This window comes from Benincasa hispida, chromosome 1 (assembly GCF_009727055.1).
Source record: "Benincasa hispida cultivar B227 chromosome 1, ASM972705v1, whole genome shotgun sequence".
In the NCBI taxonomy this organism is placed as follows: domain Eukaryota; kingdom Viridiplantae; phylum Streptophyta; class Magnoliopsida; order Cucurbitales; family Cucurbitaceae; genus Benincasa; species Benincasa hispida.
In genome coordinates this window covers 21,506,465-21,523,352 of record NC_052349.1, presented here as the reverse complement: position 1 = coordinate 21,523,352, position 16,888 = coordinate 21,506,465, and the positions used below count along the sequence as shown (strand labels likewise).

Sequence of the window (16,888 nt, the reverse complement as noted above, 5' to 3'; positions counted from 1 at the left end):
TGACTTCAGAGAATAAAATAATATGCAACACGATCACAATTGCAGGGATTCACATAGAAGAACAGAAAAGCTAAGAGAATCTACCATCGGATCACTTGTGTACATGAAAAATCCATCAGTTGAAGCAGAAGTATTATCTACCATGAAGACATCCTCCCCTCTCCTAAAGTAGATCTTAGGACTTAGTCAACATTCTGTTTCAAAGATTGCTGAAAGAGGAAGAAATTAGTGATTTCTAAATCTTATTGTGCATGCCCGTGGATAAAAAAACCTCTAGTATTCTAGATAAAAGAATTTGGTCATTGGAAGCAAGTGGAGTCTTCTCTGTTAAATCTCTTGTTAATCATCTAGCTTTAGTCTCCCCCATAGACAATCTGTTGGAGAAGGGTCTTTGGAAATCTAAAAGTCCATGGAGAGTGAATATCACTATATGGATTGTGCTATTTGGGAACTTAAATCGTGCTACGGTCATGCAAAGGAAGCTTAATCTGAATATCACTATATGGATTATGCTAGTTGGTCTCATTTGCTCCTATCTTTCAATCTTTGTTGGGTTTTTTGGATGTGATTTTTGGAGCAATGTCTTGCAGATTTTGGTTGGGCCAGCCCTCAAGAAGAGACCTAAATTGCTTTGGAGCAATGCTGTAAAAGCCTTACTATTGGAATTATGGTTTGAAAGAAACCAACGAGTCTTCCATGATAAAGCTTCCCCATTGTTACATCGTTTTCAGTTTGCTCGATTAAACGCTTCTTCTTGGTGCACACTCTCACACGTCTTTGAAGATTACTCTATCCAGGAGCTTACTCTGAATTGGTAGGCGTTCATCTCTCCCCCATCTTAGAAGCTGCTCCCACTTGTTGGCTGGTTTTTTTTTTCGGCTTGCGGTGTACTTTGTACTTTGTATTTTAGTTTATTCCTTTTAGTTTTGATCTTGATCCTCCTTTTGTAATAGCTAGAGAACTTGTATAATTGTTCCTGGAGTACAAGCTTCTTCCACAAGATATCCATTCCCCTCCAACCAAATACGAAAATAGATATTCTGAATGCAACAACTTTTAGCTTCCATCATAACTGGAAAAAATCTCTGAAAAACTCACTGAAAATGGCAAGAGGAAGTTCATAAGCTGAAATACTTGAAAAAGGAGCTAACAAAGGAGATCGACAGACAGAGTCGGTGAAGAGGGCTGGCGGCCGAGTACCGTTGGGCAGACTAAGGTTAGGGGAGGAGAGAGGAGAGAGGAGAGAGGAGAGAGCAGACAGGAGGGTTCATTTACTTGTATAATTGTTTATTTTTCCCTTGTGGGAAATCGGTAAACACTTCATAAAAGAGAAACTTGTTGTGATAATGTGTTGACTAAAGGACCACTAAAAGTACAGTTTTGTAGAATGGTTCCCAAGCTAAAAATGGAAGATATATTTAAATCAGTTTGAGGGGGAGTGTTGATTGTAAAATCACCAATGATTTTATTTTATTCTCATTATAATTCTTTCCCTTTATGACTTGAGCCTTTCTCCTATAAAAGAAGGTTATGTATTTTACAGTTACAATTGAGTCATTGGAATATAAAGTACTTCATTCCACTCAAACCTAGATAGGTACGTGGTTTGGTGGTGGGTGATGTAATGTTCGATGTACCAGGCTTCCCGGGGTAGTCCAATACCAGTGAGAAGAAAGAAAACCAGCCTCTTTTGTCTTCTATAGATGGGATGAGAATATTGGTGTGGCAGTCTGATTGTTCTAACAAGGTGATCTCCACAAAATAGTCATACTTGTTACTGTGTTTTTCAAGCCAAAGGGTATCCCCTTCATCATTCAACTTCCTAAAGAACCTAGGATCACGGGGATCTTTGAACAGAGAGTTGAATGATGAGGCAAGCCATTCAAGAGACTTCCATGAGATAAAAGTTGAGTGAATGTTGGATTGACTTTGTTCATAAAGCTTGAAGTGCTTCCCACCAGTCGGAGCTAGATCCTTCAAGGACATTTACTAATGAACCATTAACGAGCTTAATAGTCATGATAGCAAATGTCTAGAGAATTCATGCAATCAATATCATCATATTAAAAAAAGAATAATGAAAAAAGGAAGAAAGAAATGCATCACTTGAATCCAAGGATAAAGGCAATTACAAGCAGACAGCAATAATTCTTTCGCAAACAAAGAAACTTTTTTATAATAAGAAACATAACTTTCATTATCACAAAGGAGCATACAAAAGGAGCAGAAGATGAGGTATCCCAACACAATAAATTACAAAAAAAGAAGCCCAACAAGAATAAATTTCGGTTAGGCTATAATTACAAACAAAAGAAACTTTTGACTATAACTCAAAAGACAGAGGATGATAAAAACTGAATAAATATGCCAAAAAATTATAGTTACCGTCACATAGCATGGAGAAATAGTCGCAGATAGCCTCCAGTCAATATTTTCCCCAATTGGCATGTGTATAAAGCTGGCAGCCAATGCATTTGCCTTTTGCTCGCTAGAGACACTCTGTTAAACAATTTTGACCAGAAACAAATATATTTGCTATCGTAATAATAAGATGAATGACAGAAAATAATTGAACATTATAATGCTACAGAAACTCTTTTTAACATGAAAACAGAACTTTACTTTACTTTTCTTTTCTTTTTTCTTTTTTCTTTTTTTTTTTTTTTTTGGAAATAGAAACAAAACTATCTCATTGAATTAATGAAATGAGTCTCATGCTCAAAGATGAAAGAAACAAAAAAGGGAAAGAAAATACAACAAAGAAAATGGAGCAGCAAGAACAAAATACAAACAAAAAGAGAGATACAAGAGACTAAGCTATTAAAAATATCACCCAAAGAACAACCTTAGAACAAGACTAAAAGCTAGAGAGCCAAAAAACTTTACTTTTTTTATAACAGGAAAAAAAAACAGAACTTTACATTGAAGTTCTGAAAGTAAAATCACGAAGAAACCTCCATCAAGGAGCATATAATATTCAAGCGATCATTGCTGGTTGATCTTTGGTTTGAAAGGAATCAATGGGTCTTCCATGACAAACGGTTGACTTGGTTTGAACACCTTGAGACAGCCCAACTTAACGCCACGTCCTAGTGTTCACTATCCAAACATTTTGCAGAATTTTCAATCCAAGAACTGGGCTTAAATTGGCAGGCTTTCATTTCGACAACTTCGTAGGAGTACTCTGTATCACGCTTTTTGGTAGTATTTTTGGTTGTTTTGTGTACTGCTGGCAGATTAAGTTTTGTGGCTTTGTTTTGTTTGTCATTAGTTTTTTCCTTTGGCTGAGTTGTAATTGGTTTCTTTGGACTTTTGGTCGTATGTATTGGTTTGATATTTAGGATGATTTGGAGGTGCTAAGGGGGTGCTAACCTAGTTGAGATGCCTAGGTGCACCTCCTGATCCTAATTTTTGTTGCTCGTAGTTTCTTTTTGTAAATTGAGCTTGTCTCATTTCATTACATTATCTTAATGAAGAGGTTGTTTCCTTTTAAAAACAAATAAATAAAATAATAAAATAATAATAATAATAATGGAACCTACTTATTATTTTTTATTTTATGAATTTAAATAAGTATACAAAATTGTTAAACAAATTGATCTTGATCTAGGCTTCTCAAGTATTTCTTGTCTAAATTTTTTAATGGCTATTTTCTTTAATGATATTTAAAATAATTGGGGATGTTTTTGTAGGGTCGAACTATAGCTTTCCCTCTGTCTATTTTGCAATTACATCTCATGGATATTTTCTAGCACTCTTTCATAGCATTTCAATCATTAACGAAAGTCTTATTTCTTTTTATTAAAAAAATCAATTTAAATGTAAAAGTTAAAAAGCTAAACATTATATCAGCAACATTGAAATAAACATTATATCGTCCCAAACCAATCAAGATGTGAACAAACCTGAGCAAGTGAACCTTCTGGAGCAGATAAACCATAAAATTTCAGCAACACATCACAGTAGGTGCTGCGCTGCTTTAACTTGGTTGACACAGAAAGTTGCTCAAATCTTCCGCAAACAATCTCAGTTTGATTAATGTTAATGATTCTTGCAGCAGCCTGATTAATCGATACAGTAAACAAAAACTGTACCATGTTCTGTGCTTCCTTCCCAGAATGTGATGGTGAGTCCTCATCTTGTTGGTAACTCAGCAACTTATTAATTGCCTGCCATTCCTCTTTAGTTAATTGTTCCACACCTAAATGTGATCCCTCCGTAGCATCCCCATCAGAAGTGTCTTCAGAGTTTGCACGCCTAATATTAAATGAAAACCACTATAAATTCCTAAGATTAGAAAAAAGATTTGTTTTCTCAAAAAGAAAGGTAAATTAGCATTAAGAAATTCGATCTGAATCAAATATTGGGAGTAAGATTTTCACAAACCATCGAAATGAAAACCAGCTACTCTTTTTCAGTCTTTTCTGTTCAGCTGCTTCTTTTGATTTCACAGACTCAATCTTCGCATGAGCAAGTAATCTAAACAAACAATAAGTTGCAACAGGATCAATTTAAGTTTCAGCCACAACTTAAATTATTGGTTACAAATTATCATACAAATTATCTGAAAGCTTCCAGGGTTATTCTATCCAGGGTTTAAGCAGGAGTTGGGAGAGCTTTTCTGTTCCTTTTTTTTTTCCAAAGGAAACACAACTTTTCTTTTCATTTTTTGATTGGAAACATCACTTTTCATTGATAGGATGAAAAGAGACTAATGCTCAACTTACAATGAAACATAAAGGAACAATAATGAAAACTTGAACTGGATGAAAAGAGATTAATGCTCAACTTACAATGAAACATAAAGGAACAATAATGAAAACTTGAACTAGAAGAATACAAACAATGACAATCCAAATAGATAGGAAAAGTTAAGGCCCCCTTTTAGTAACCATTTAGGACCCGCTTCATAACCATCGTATTTAAGAAAGATGCAAATCATTATAAGAAATGTAGATGAAATAGGCTTAATTTAAAAAAAAAAAAAAACAAAACAAAACAAAACAAAACAAAAACTAAAAATCAAATGGTTACCAAACGGGACTTTAGTTTTTTGTTTTTTGTTTTTGAAAATTAGGTTTATAGACACTACTTCCCCCTCTTCTTTCATTATCTACTTCTTATCGAGGGTTTAAAAAAAACAAACCAAGTTTTGAAAGATCAGGATGATCAGGTTTATAGACACTACTCCCATTTGCATTAGTTTTAACTATCCTTGGTGGAGTTGTTACAAGATCCGGTTCATGTGTTCGTCTTCAAGAAAGATCAGGATGATTTGGATTCATTCGTTTCGCTAAGTTCACGAAAGATTTCTCGAATGTGCTATTTGGCCGTCTACTGGTGGTAGGAAAAGTCTACATGTTCCAGCTGGTTTCTTGAAGAAAGGTTGGATGGTTTTCTAGGAAATGATTAGAGACTTTTTGGGCAAACCAGAATCATATTTGTTGTCCTCCTCTCAGTTCAGTGTTGGTGACTCTGTTTTTGGGGAGCCTTTAGCTCCAGCTCTCTCAAATGACTTGAAGGTGGCTAGAAAATTTTAGGTTGTTTCTCAGCCATCTGACTTTGATTCCCCTTATTGGGTTAGAAAAGATAAGGAAGTGTTGACATTGAACTTCAACAATTTGTTTGTTGTTTCTTGTTTATTTGCCTACTATTCTTGAAAGAATATTCGTCTTGTGCTGGAGGACTATTTTCAGTCTAAAGTTCTAATCAATCCTTTCATGACTAATAAGGCATTATTAAAACTTGATGATAATTTTGCCCATATGGATTTCGATGGAAAACGGCGAGAAATTAGATCCTTTCATTTGAAAGTCGAAAATCGGTCTTTTAAAGCACACTCTCATCTAAAGTTCATTGTGAGTTATGGAGGTTGGCTTTCAATAAAAAAATTTACCTTTGCCTTTTCGGACTCATCCTACTTTTGAAGCCATTGGAGAAAACCTTAGGGGACTGGTTAGTATTTCCTCAAACTCAGAACTTCTTGGATTGCTCTAAAGCGCGAGGTTAAAAGAAATTTGTGTGATTTTCTCCCGGCTGAAATTGAAGTTAATGATAAGACTAATGGTAATCTTCACCTTAGATCTATTGATATTTCTCCATTATATTTTCCAAGTACCCTTCAAGGCGAACTATGTTTCGACGATTTTTCTAACTCTTTTGATATTGCGAGATCGATTGAGGTTAAACGTGATGAAGATGTGTTTGAGGCATTGGATTGTGTCGAGGAGGGTGTTCCCATATAGTTAGACAAGGAACCAGTTTTGTTCCAGATTCGAATGAGACGGACCAAGTTCCTCTAGAAAGCCTTAATTGTCCTTTGGAAAGGACCGTTAATACTCCACAGTCTGTAGACTTAAAGAGCAATAAAGAGGATTTGAACATTGAAAGTTCTCCATTTTCTTATTATCCTCTTTCTTTCAGTCGAACAGAAAAGTAGTATGCATAGGAATATTTTGAGTTCAATTCAGATGTTTTGGAGGAGTCCTATACACGTCTCCTAACTGGTTCACATCCAACAGACAACCAACATCCTTTGCCTTATATTTCAAATTTCAGCCAATGAATTGTTCGAGTTCCGGGATCAAATACTTCTTATGTAAAAGGAGGTTCGGTTGCTGATCATTGGGATTACTCCTTGACCTCTTCGTCTATTATTTTTCATCGTTTACTTAAAGAGGAAGAAATTATTGAGTATCAGAATTTGCTCGAGCAAATCTCAGCTAGAAAAGTGACAGGAAACTTTGATAAACAGCTAAACCTTACCAAATTTAAAAACAGCTAAACCTTCAACTTGCAGCCAAGCTTTGGATTTTTTTTTTTTTTTTTTTTTTTTGAAATGGAAACATAACTTTTCATTGATATAATGAAAAGAAATTACATAGAGATGGATCAGGAGGTGCATCCGAACATCTCAACGAGGTTGACACCCCCATAGCACCCTCATCATATCCAAATAATAAAACAAGATGCCTAATGTCTGAGCGAAGAAACGAAAATAAACTGACAGAGCATCCAAAAAGGCAATATAAAATACATTGGCAGAATCGTTTGGAAGCCGCAAAGCAAAACAGGTGTCTGATATTAATGCGGACCTGGAAAACAGATGAAGATGTTGACTTAAATAAAAGAGAATCCACACAAACAGGTGGCTGTAGCCTATAATAGATCTGGAAGCCATGCACTTCGCTTACCATTAATGACTCTTTGAAAAGTGGAAGAGAGCGAATATGACCCATCAAAATTTCAAAGGAAATAAGAAAAATATAAGAAACGATTACAATTGATCATGAGTACAGTCATCCGAATTTTATTGAAGGTTATAGTAGGTGGATCTCCATCAAGAACATCCCTCTATCCTATTGGGATCGTAGCACATTTGAAGCTATTGATCATTACCTTGGTGGTCTTGAGAGTATTTCTTCCCAGACTCTTGCATCACTTTGAACAAATTATTATACAAACATTCTATGTTAGCAATGAGATTAACATAAACGCACCCACATTAGTCAAACCCATAAAGGAGAATTCTCTCCTTTGTTGTTTGGCCTACGCCAAGTTCTATATTTACTTTCACGGTCAAGAAAGCAAGAAAGCATTGAACCAATTATTATACAAACATTCTACATTCTACCCTTTTTTTAAAATGGAAACAAGCCTCTTCATTGAAATAATGAAATGAGACTAATGCTCAAAGTACAATAAGAGAGACAAAGAGCAAAAGAAACCTAAGGATCAGGAGATGCACCCAAGAATCCCCGTATCCAATAATAAAGTAGACAGTAAGAGCAAAACACAACTGTTTTACTTTGTTTTTTTCCTCTTTCATCTTTTAACATTGTCCTTTTTTCACTTTTTCAATGAAAAGTTTTTTTTTTTTTTTTCAAGAAAACAAACATCTAGCAATCATATCAACTCAATCACACTCATAGCAGTATAACAAATAAATAACTAAAGAAAATAATTTACGTACCTCCACAAAAGAATCACTTTGGAATCGAGATCCTTCTCGATTTCTCTAATCTCGGTGTTACTATTATTTGACAATCGTTGCAAAGAACCAGCATATAGCTGAATATAGCGTCTCCGAAGTTGACAAAGTTGTCGTATTCGCTCCCAAGAAAACCGGTAACTTATTCAGAAGCAATACACAAAGTGTGAGTATCAATTTTAGGCATTAAACTTAATAAGAATATGAAGTTTGTATGGGTGCATTGACAACCGATGGATTGAATCATTCAGTCATTCAGTCTTATCTATTATTCCTTTTACTGTTTTCTTCTCTTTGAGGTGGGGGGATCGCAGTTACAAATATAATTTCTTCATACCAAGCAAAGAGATTTGATTGCAAACCATATTATAAATTACCACATTTTCTTCTGCTGCAGGCATGCTTGAACAGCATAGTGCCACCACAGATTAGGAGCGACCAAAACAGGAACCATCGGCCTCAAATGGGAAACTTCAACATATGTCTTATATCTTGAAACAACTTCCAAAAGCTTTATCCAATCGTGGTATTGAGCCTATCAAAAAATTAATTGATGATAAAATTATTTCTTTGCAGAAAAATTCTATACATCGTTTTTTTAACAATATATGAAACTTCTCATTAAGAAAATGAAAAGACACTATTACTCGATGGCACAAATTACAATGTTATTAACATCCTTATTTGGGAGGAGAAGAAATAAATTGAAAAGGAGGCACATAGATCAAAAATAATAATAAGCAAGAATGGCTAATCATTCTAGCCACCTTACGAAATTTTGGCTTTAACCAAAAACAATAATAAAAACAATAAAACGAAAAAAATCAACGCCATAAAGAAAAAGAAATGGTAAGAAACTGAGGTAAATTTCCATAGATATGCAATATATTCCAACAAAATTAACCAAAGAAGTAAAGATCCAATACCTCCGTTATTGTCAAAGACACGTCACCCAAAACTAAGGAAGCTTTTTCATATGGAATCTCAGGATCATTTCTTTCTAGGTTTCCAAGACGATGATATTTCAAAATCCCATTAATCGGTGAAACCAAGTAACTTCGATTCACAGCCCATTTATACCCTAATTCATTGTCAGCAGTGGGTTCATTTATACCATCCTCAAATACCTGTTGACACTCGAAGAAATTTTTCCTCAAAAGACAATAATGATAATGTTTGCCTTGACCAAGGCTTACTGCAGAAACTAAATTAAGACTGAGTTGTGACTAAGTCACATGGTCGTTAAAACTAAATAAAATACCTCAATCCAATCCTTCGGACTAAGATCTTCCCATTTCTTGTCCAAACTCCATGGCAAGGTATTTGAATCATGATACATAGCAAGTCTATCAAGTTGCACTAACTGTAAACAAAGAGTTCATACCTTATAAAAAACCATTACAATTGCAGCAAAAAGCCAATGAAATACTTCAGAAAACGAAATATGGAAAATGGAAAAATAATCAAATTCTCAAAATAGAATTTGTTTATTCTGAAATATGTATGAAAAGGATGCATTATAAAAAGAAAATGCATGTACTTTGCACACCATGCATGCATATAAGAAAAATTAACATGACTATCACGCACAACAAAACATCAGCTTCATGAAAAGAGAGGAAAAGCTAACCTTGCGGAGTTTATCAAGAGCGCCACTTGTATCAAACGTTTCATTTCCCTGCTCATCCATGGTAACTGCAGCAAGCTTGGCTAAAGTAACACCAGTGCAGAATGGATACCCTGGGTTGCTGCAGATCAGAGTTGTTAAAAAGAAAGGTTGAGGATATCGACCTTGCATCACAAGATCAAGAAAAATAAAACAAAACTCCATTTCTGTGCAGAAAGATTAAAATGTTTATCATAATGGTCAAGACAGGCCACAAGATTGTCAAAAACAGCACCCACCAACCTGACAGAATCTTCATATCTGATATGTACATTGCTAATTGAAATCTTAAGGTTTCCAATTATTGTAGAAATTAGAGAACCAAGCCATGAAGTTCCACTAGGTGGCTGCAAAACAGAACAGTTGTAAACTGAACCGTGGTAAACATAATAGGACAGTGAAGACACAACACCATTTAATAACCTAAAAAGAGCCATAACATTTCAATGTTTTCCTATCATTCCATGGTTCCATGGCACTATACATGCATCTCCCAGCGCAAGAGAGGCCCCTAGGCAACAGAAGCAATATGCAAAAGTTTGGTAAGCAAACATAAACTGGACGAACACTCATGGGACAGTCAGAATAAACCAAATAAAATGTGGGTTCTAAAACAGCTTGCAATTGCCCCAAGCACCATTCTCTGAAGGTGAACAAAGCACTTGCTAACAGAAAAGTGACCAAGCAGCATGGCCAAAAAAGTGCGTAAAATGAAAGTTATCTTCGGGCCAACTTCAACTAAATGTGCTTAAATATAATTAACAGATGTTGATTCTGCTAAATCAACAATGGAAACGAATATTGAGTTTTAACCATACGTTTCCTAGCTTTGACCTTGAGATGGCTTCAAGAGTTGCAGATTCTGCTTCCTGCATGCAGTAAAGAAGATCAAACCAAGCACCTTGTTAACATGGTTAACACCTTTCTGGCAAAAAAAAAAATAATGTGAAGAAATGTGCATGCAAAACCAAGAAGTTAGAGAAAAAAATCTCAATTTGTAGCCGAGACTTTCTTTAGGAGAAACAAGAATTGAACTTCCTAATTCCCTTCTCCCTCAAACTTCTTTTAGTGATGTCCAAGAATGATACTCCAATCCCAACCATTAAACGCCAATTCCTTTTTATTAAGAACCACCTCATAAGGACTAGAAAATTGAAGATGCTAGCCTGTCCCCAATCCACGCATCCCCCTTTATGGTTTTGAAAAAAGAATAAATTTATTTTTATAAAAAGAATTATATTAATAAAAGAAAAAACTATATTTTTTAAAGGCAAAAGTCTCCTGTGGGAATTAAGGATAACCTTCATCAAAAGGAAATAGCTACTTGGTTTATTCGTGTTGGAGCTCCTTTACATTCTTCAGCTTGAGGATTATTTTGTTAAGCATGTTTCTGGGGTTGTATCCTCTGAGCATTAGTCTCATTTCATTATATCAATGAAAAGTCTTCCTTTTTTTTTTTTTTAAGTACAAACTGGCGGGGGAGAGGAATCGAACCATGGACCTCTTGATCCTTAGTTACAGATACCAATTGAGCTAAGCTCTTGTTGGCATGAAAAGTTCTCCTTCTTGTTCCAAAAAAATATAGTTGGATAGTTTACAGGCAGGCTGCGAGCAAACTTTGTATCTTTGAGAGGTTTCTTTGTTTATAATGCATTAATGTTATTCACATTGTAAAAATTAACTCATCCACATTCCAACAAAAGGGAAAAGTCAACAACAGATCTAATAAAACCTTGCGTATCATGTTCAGAAAAAAGGAAAAAAAAAAACAAAACAAAATTATGAAATTCAGATAATGAAAATATATTGAGTGACGACCAATCTAAAAACATAAATTAAAAATGTACTATACTCTGAATGATTACAGATAATTCAGCGGGAATAAAAAAATTCACCTCAATCTGTTGAAGCTTAGCTTGAAAAAGTTTTTCCCTATCCTCTTCCTGTAAATAGTTAAACAAGCAACCCCGATGATTAAAAGAAAGGATAATTCTGAAAGTGAAATCCAATCATAATGACCATTCCTCGAAGCAATAAGCATCCTACCTTCAAAGTTTGACCATCAAGTGCAGGGTGCGCAAGAACAAAAACTCGATCAATGAGAACAATAACAGGCTCCTTGCCTAAACTTTTCCAAGGAACCTAGGTATACAGAGGAAAGAAAGATACCTTAAGATTAAAAAAAATACACAATCACATAGAAGAATGTGACCCAACAAAACTTATAGCTTATATCTTAACAACCAAATGAAGGAATATTTGTAACTTCAGTTTTTCATTAATCTCCACGGTCAAGAATACGAACTTCAAAAGGAGAAAGAAAACAATAAACCAAAGAAAAACAAAACCAGCAAACAGAATAAAGCTAACAAAACAATGTAGAAAGCTCATAAGGAGAAATAGAAATATCTCAGCTGCAACAGATATATTGAGCGGAATAACCAGCAAATAGCTCTGAGAGAGAACACCAAGAAGAAGATTTTTAAGCGAGATGAATCAAATCTGTCAGATCAAGAAAAATAAGAACTCTGTAAAATTTTCTAATTTGTCTCAAACCGTAACTCCAAAAGTTTTAAGGGATTTTCTATTCGAGAAATTAATCGTAGTTGGGAGAGATTTATTGTTCATTTTTTATGTTCTTTCTATTTACAGTTCGGTTTGATTGTCTTTTCTTATTTTCTTTACGTGTTTTTTTTGGTATCTTGGAGAATTAGTCTTTTTTCATTCCCTAATGAAAAGTGTGGTACCTTTTCCCAAAAGAAAAGTAGAGCTTTGACTGCATTGACCCCAAAGAAGATTTTCCTTTGAATTCATCATAGGACGTGTGAGAAATTGAGATACGTTTTTCTTTATATTACAAGAAAATACCCACTGAATGTTGAAAATCTCTTAAAACTTGAGCTTGAACCAGCAAGAACGAGCATAAAAAAGTTTGAAGAAGATATGGTTGAGACATTCCCCCTCCACATAACATAATGAACAAACCGTAGGTGAAAGACATTGAATGGGGAGTTTCCTCTGCAAAATCTCAACCAAATTAAGATTAACATTGATCATAATCCAAATGAGTATATTAATTTTCTTAGGACTCTTAGTTTTCCACAAAGTTGCAATGGTTTGTAACTTCTGTCACCCCAAAATTTTAGCAAGGTTGGAGTATGTCTTCTTTCTGACTCCAGCAAATATAGACATCAAGTGGTTATTGTAAGGATTCCACTTGGGGATTTATAATATTCATAACAAAAGATTAAATAACTTATCTCTGCAATAAGTTGGGCATGATTGCACATTTGCTCCGGAAGAGTGTTGTTTAAATATTATCTTGCATATCGGTCATTCATTGTAATTGCATATTCCTTCAGTTTAGGGCTCTCTTGTATACCTATATATATAACTCTAATCTGAAATACAGTAATAATTCGCTCAATTCTGAGTACAGAGCCTATTCTTAAACAACCTTCCATCACTTTAGACTGTTCCCTCCCATGGATGATAGGTTCATCAACTTGATCAGATGGGCTTGGGTTAGATTTTTTTTAATCTCTTTTTAACATGCACCCGAAACGATCTGCAATTCAAATTGTCAAGCGAGCATGGGTAAGTGGACTCCAGCCCAAAGTTTGGTGGATAGGAAGCACAGAATTTGTATGGTTGTTGTCCTTACCTATTACATGATAGGAATTTCTGTCGCTGACCATCAGCACCTTCTTGCCCTTGTCGTCTACTTTATTCTTACTTTTTTCCCAAAGGATAAATTTGTTTCACTTGTAGCTATAGTAGGAGACTCGACCGAGGATGAGGAAAACGATATGATGTCAACACAAAAAATGCCTGGGTAACACTTTTCACTAAAAGATTGAGGATGGGAGGAGAACTGGGGTTTGGGTATACAGGATGGCAACCCGGTAATTACTGGTGGGAACAAGAAGGATTCAACAAACTCCAAAAACTATTACAACAATACAACATCAAGTAGTTTATCTCCAGTTTTTTGTGAACTAAACTAACCCAAAATTCGTGGGAAAATATTTACTGAATTCTGCATTGAACTTTCCAAATATGTTTTTAATTGAAATATCAAAATATAAATTTTAAGAGAATGTAAGAGAGAACTCTTGAAAAAGTTCCAAATTCTCACACTACTCATATGTACATAGAGATGACTGAACGGAAGTCCACACAACCATTTTTGTCCATTATTTTATCAAATGGTTATTTCAAATGCATGTGTGTGAAATCAACTAAACAAGTGCAAAATGTTGAGAAGGCATATATCCAGCAAATCATCTAGATGAGTGAATAAAAGAAATAAAAAAAGAGGCTATTTATTATTAAAATCTGCAATAGACTAAAACAACAAAGGGATTACAAACCCATAAACCATTTAACAAACGCCTTGTAACAATATTGTCTACCTTTAATGTTATTGTACCAACAAAACCAGCTTTGACGGTGACTGGAAGTCTAAGTGAATTGAGTGCCTCAGTCTTTAATTTCAAATCTTTGAGGACAACATCACCTATATAACATTAAAGGAACGCTTCAAATAGAAGACATAATTCAGCAGCCAAGGGATGTTTATCATTTACGAAACAAGATGATACAAAAATAGCATGAGAATTAGCAGCTCATCTCAAATTTACAAAAATAACAAAAACTGCAAAATAGGTACCTAGTCACAACATTTCCTGTGACCACCCGATATACCATTTTTCAAAAATATAAATGTGCTCATATATTTAAAAAATACATTGTTTTTCCATGTAAATAAGAAAAACTTCTGATTACCTACCTATCAAATATTTTCCAAATTGTAACGCAAACTTTCTGGTCATTTGTCTACTGACAAATAACAGATAATCATTGTTTCTTATCAAAAAAAGAACAAATAATAAAAATAATTGATGCTACAGCATTACAAAACCAAGCATGTTAGTAAGTGAAAAATCGGTCAACGAACCTTTCCAGACACTTATTCTTAAAGCCTCTAACGAGAGCCCTTGGACATATTCCCCCAGATATCTTCTGAGCAAATGCAAAACCTACAAAGAAATATCATGATTCATGACAACAGTTAAAGCATAAGAACGTCACAAAATTCATATATCTGTATTGCTAGTGAGATTTAAAACATGGATAGCAAGGCATGATAATTATAAAAACTATGTCAGTAACTCGGTGGCTAGAACAAAGCGCTTAGATCAAACTACACCAACAATAGACAATAAAGACAAGCAGGACACATTGACGTATGATTGCACGTTGAGTAACTGACAATGAATTAAACCTTCGTTTTTTTCACCTCAAAGAAAAATGGTGCAAACCATTTGTTTATCAGTTAACCTTTCCTTTTTTGTTTCCGGCCATCTCATCCTCACAGGCATTACGACACCTCCTACCACGTCCAATAACTTAACAGGCAGCTGTTTTCCTACTCGACCAGGACCATAAAACGGACAGCGACCGACCCAAATTATTAAACAGCGCTGTGCAATACTCGATAAAGACCATCCGTTCGCATCAAATGTGAAACTATAGCAATTCAGAACGCTTGGAGCGCCAATATGATCATGATCATAGGCAAGTAATCAAGTATACAATTAAACAACGGCAAAAAGAAGAACATGCCTAAAAGATCAAATAGTACGCATTCAATATTGAACTCTCCAAACTCTACAATCTAAGTCGGCAAAACGAGAAAAAACCAGTTTACATTCAATATCAAACTCCGCAAATGTATAATCTAATAAAGTGAGAACAAAAAATCTGGTCAAAAGCCTTACGTGAGCTTCGAACATGATTGAAATGGGAATAAATTCTTGTTGCAACAAGTTTGTCCTCCTCTTAATTCCCAATCAAATGACGAGCAAGCGACGATTGGCGTCCGAATAGAGCCATTGAGTGACGCTAGATTTACAGAGATAATATGAACAAGAAATCGAAGCCCTTGTATGTATCACCCGCGAACAGGGAGAGCGGAACATGTAGGCGGTTTCCTGCCTTTGAGAACTACAAAAAACTATTGTGAAAATATGGACAGTTCTTGAGCTTTATACTTGCCGGTCAAACTCGACCGTGGCCATTGATTCAAGCGATTGAAATTTCCGACCGTCCAGATGTTGCTGATCTCTCTATTGCTTGCAAAAGAATAAATAAATAAATAAATTCTTCATTTCCATTTCTTGAATTTTGCTTTATTACCCGAATTTTGTGCAAGCACATGAGAAGTCTCGGTAATACTAATTTTTGGTTCAATTTTCCCTTGTACAACAGCACACAAAGGAAAAAATATAATATAATAATAATATATAATAAAATAAATAAATATAATATAATATATAAAGAAATAATATTTTAAATGGTCAGACTGTTGAAAATATTTACAAGATATAACAAAATTTTAGAACTATCAATTATAGATGCTGATNTAATATATAAAGAAATAAAATAAATTAACAAAATATAAAATAAGAAATTTCTCTAAAATCTCCACTTTCTCTAATTTTCATAGATTTTGTCAATATGTGTCTTCCAAAACCCACCAAATACTACTATTTATAGACAATTTGGCAAGTAGAAGGTGGATTACATGGATATTAATAATATGTAATGGTGAGACATATGGACAATACTTTGGAAAATTGGGACATGATACATGGTCAATGGACACTAAGTATGAGCATCTAATGGACATCTATTATCATAATATTTATAGTACTCCCCCTTAGATGCCCATTATATATATGAAATATGTCTTGTTAAAATCTTACTAGAAAAAAATTCAATGGGACCTAGTGAGGAAAAATAGTACATATTTCATATAATTCATACTCCTAAAAAGTATACTTACTCCCCCTCATGAAAATATCACTTGAGATCTCTGAGTTGCCGAATTCCAATGTTGTGCACCAGTTTTTCAAAGATTGCGGTAGGTAATGCCTTTGTAAATAAGTTTATCGGGTTATCTTTCGAACAAACTTGTTGTACAGTGATAAATCATCATTTTCTTCAAGATTATGAGTGTAGAAAAGCTTTGGTGAAATATACTTTGTTCTATCTCATTTAATATATCCCAATTTGATTTGGGATATGCATGTTGTGTTATCTTCGTATAATATTGTTGGAAGATTTTTATTAGAAGATAAACCACATGTGTTCACGAATGTGTTGAGTCATTGTTCTTAGCCATGCACATTCTCGACTAGCCTCGTGAATTGCAAGAATTTTAGCAT

At 34.6% G+C, this 16,888-nt stretch overlaps 1 protein-coding gene across 2 annotated transcripts in view; it reads right to left on the bottom strand.

Moving 5' to 3' along the window:
• LOC120074826 overlaps nucleotides 1–15,751 on the bottom strand; it is a 112,034-nt gene extending 96,283 nt beyond the window's left edge. For both annotated transcript variants that reach the window (XM_039028028.1, XM_039028029.1), the window contains exons 1-15: nucleotides 15,440–15,751; nucleotides 14,617–14,698; nucleotides 14,072–14,175; nucleotides 11,703–11,798; nucleotides 11,552–11,599; nucleotides 10,475–10,525; nucleotides 9,900–10,003; nucleotides 9,621–9,738; nucleotides 9,252–9,353; nucleotides 8,917–9,117; nucleotides 8,368–8,525; nucleotides 7,973–8,131; nucleotides 4,387–4,479; nucleotides 3,906–4,257; nucleotides 2,386–2,499 (exon numbers count right to left, since the gene is read on the bottom strand). In XM_039028028.1, coding sequence (XP_038883956.1) covers nucleotides 2,386–2,499; nucleotides 3,906–4,257; nucleotides 4,387–4,479; nucleotides 7,973–8,131; nucleotides 8,368–8,525; nucleotides 8,917–9,117; nucleotides 9,252–9,353; nucleotides 9,621–9,738; nucleotides 9,900–10,003; nucleotides 10,475–10,525; nucleotides 11,552–11,599; nucleotides 11,703–11,798; nucleotides 14,072–14,175; nucleotides 14,617–14,698; nucleotides 15,440–15,454 — 1,797 coding nt within the window. In that variant the 5' untranslated portion in view covers nucleotides 15,455–15,751. The remainder of the gene's footprint in view (nucleotides 1–2,385; nucleotides 2,500–3,905; nucleotides 4,258–4,386; nucleotides 4,480–7,972; nucleotides 8,132–8,367; nucleotides 8,526–8,916; nucleotides 9,118–9,251; nucleotides 9,354–9,620; nucleotides 9,739–9,899; nucleotides 10,004–10,474; nucleotides 10,526–11,551; nucleotides 11,600–11,702; nucleotides 11,799–14,071; nucleotides 14,176–14,616; nucleotides 14,699–15,439) is intronic.
• Nucleotides 15,752–16,888: the final 1,137 nt, after the last annotated feature.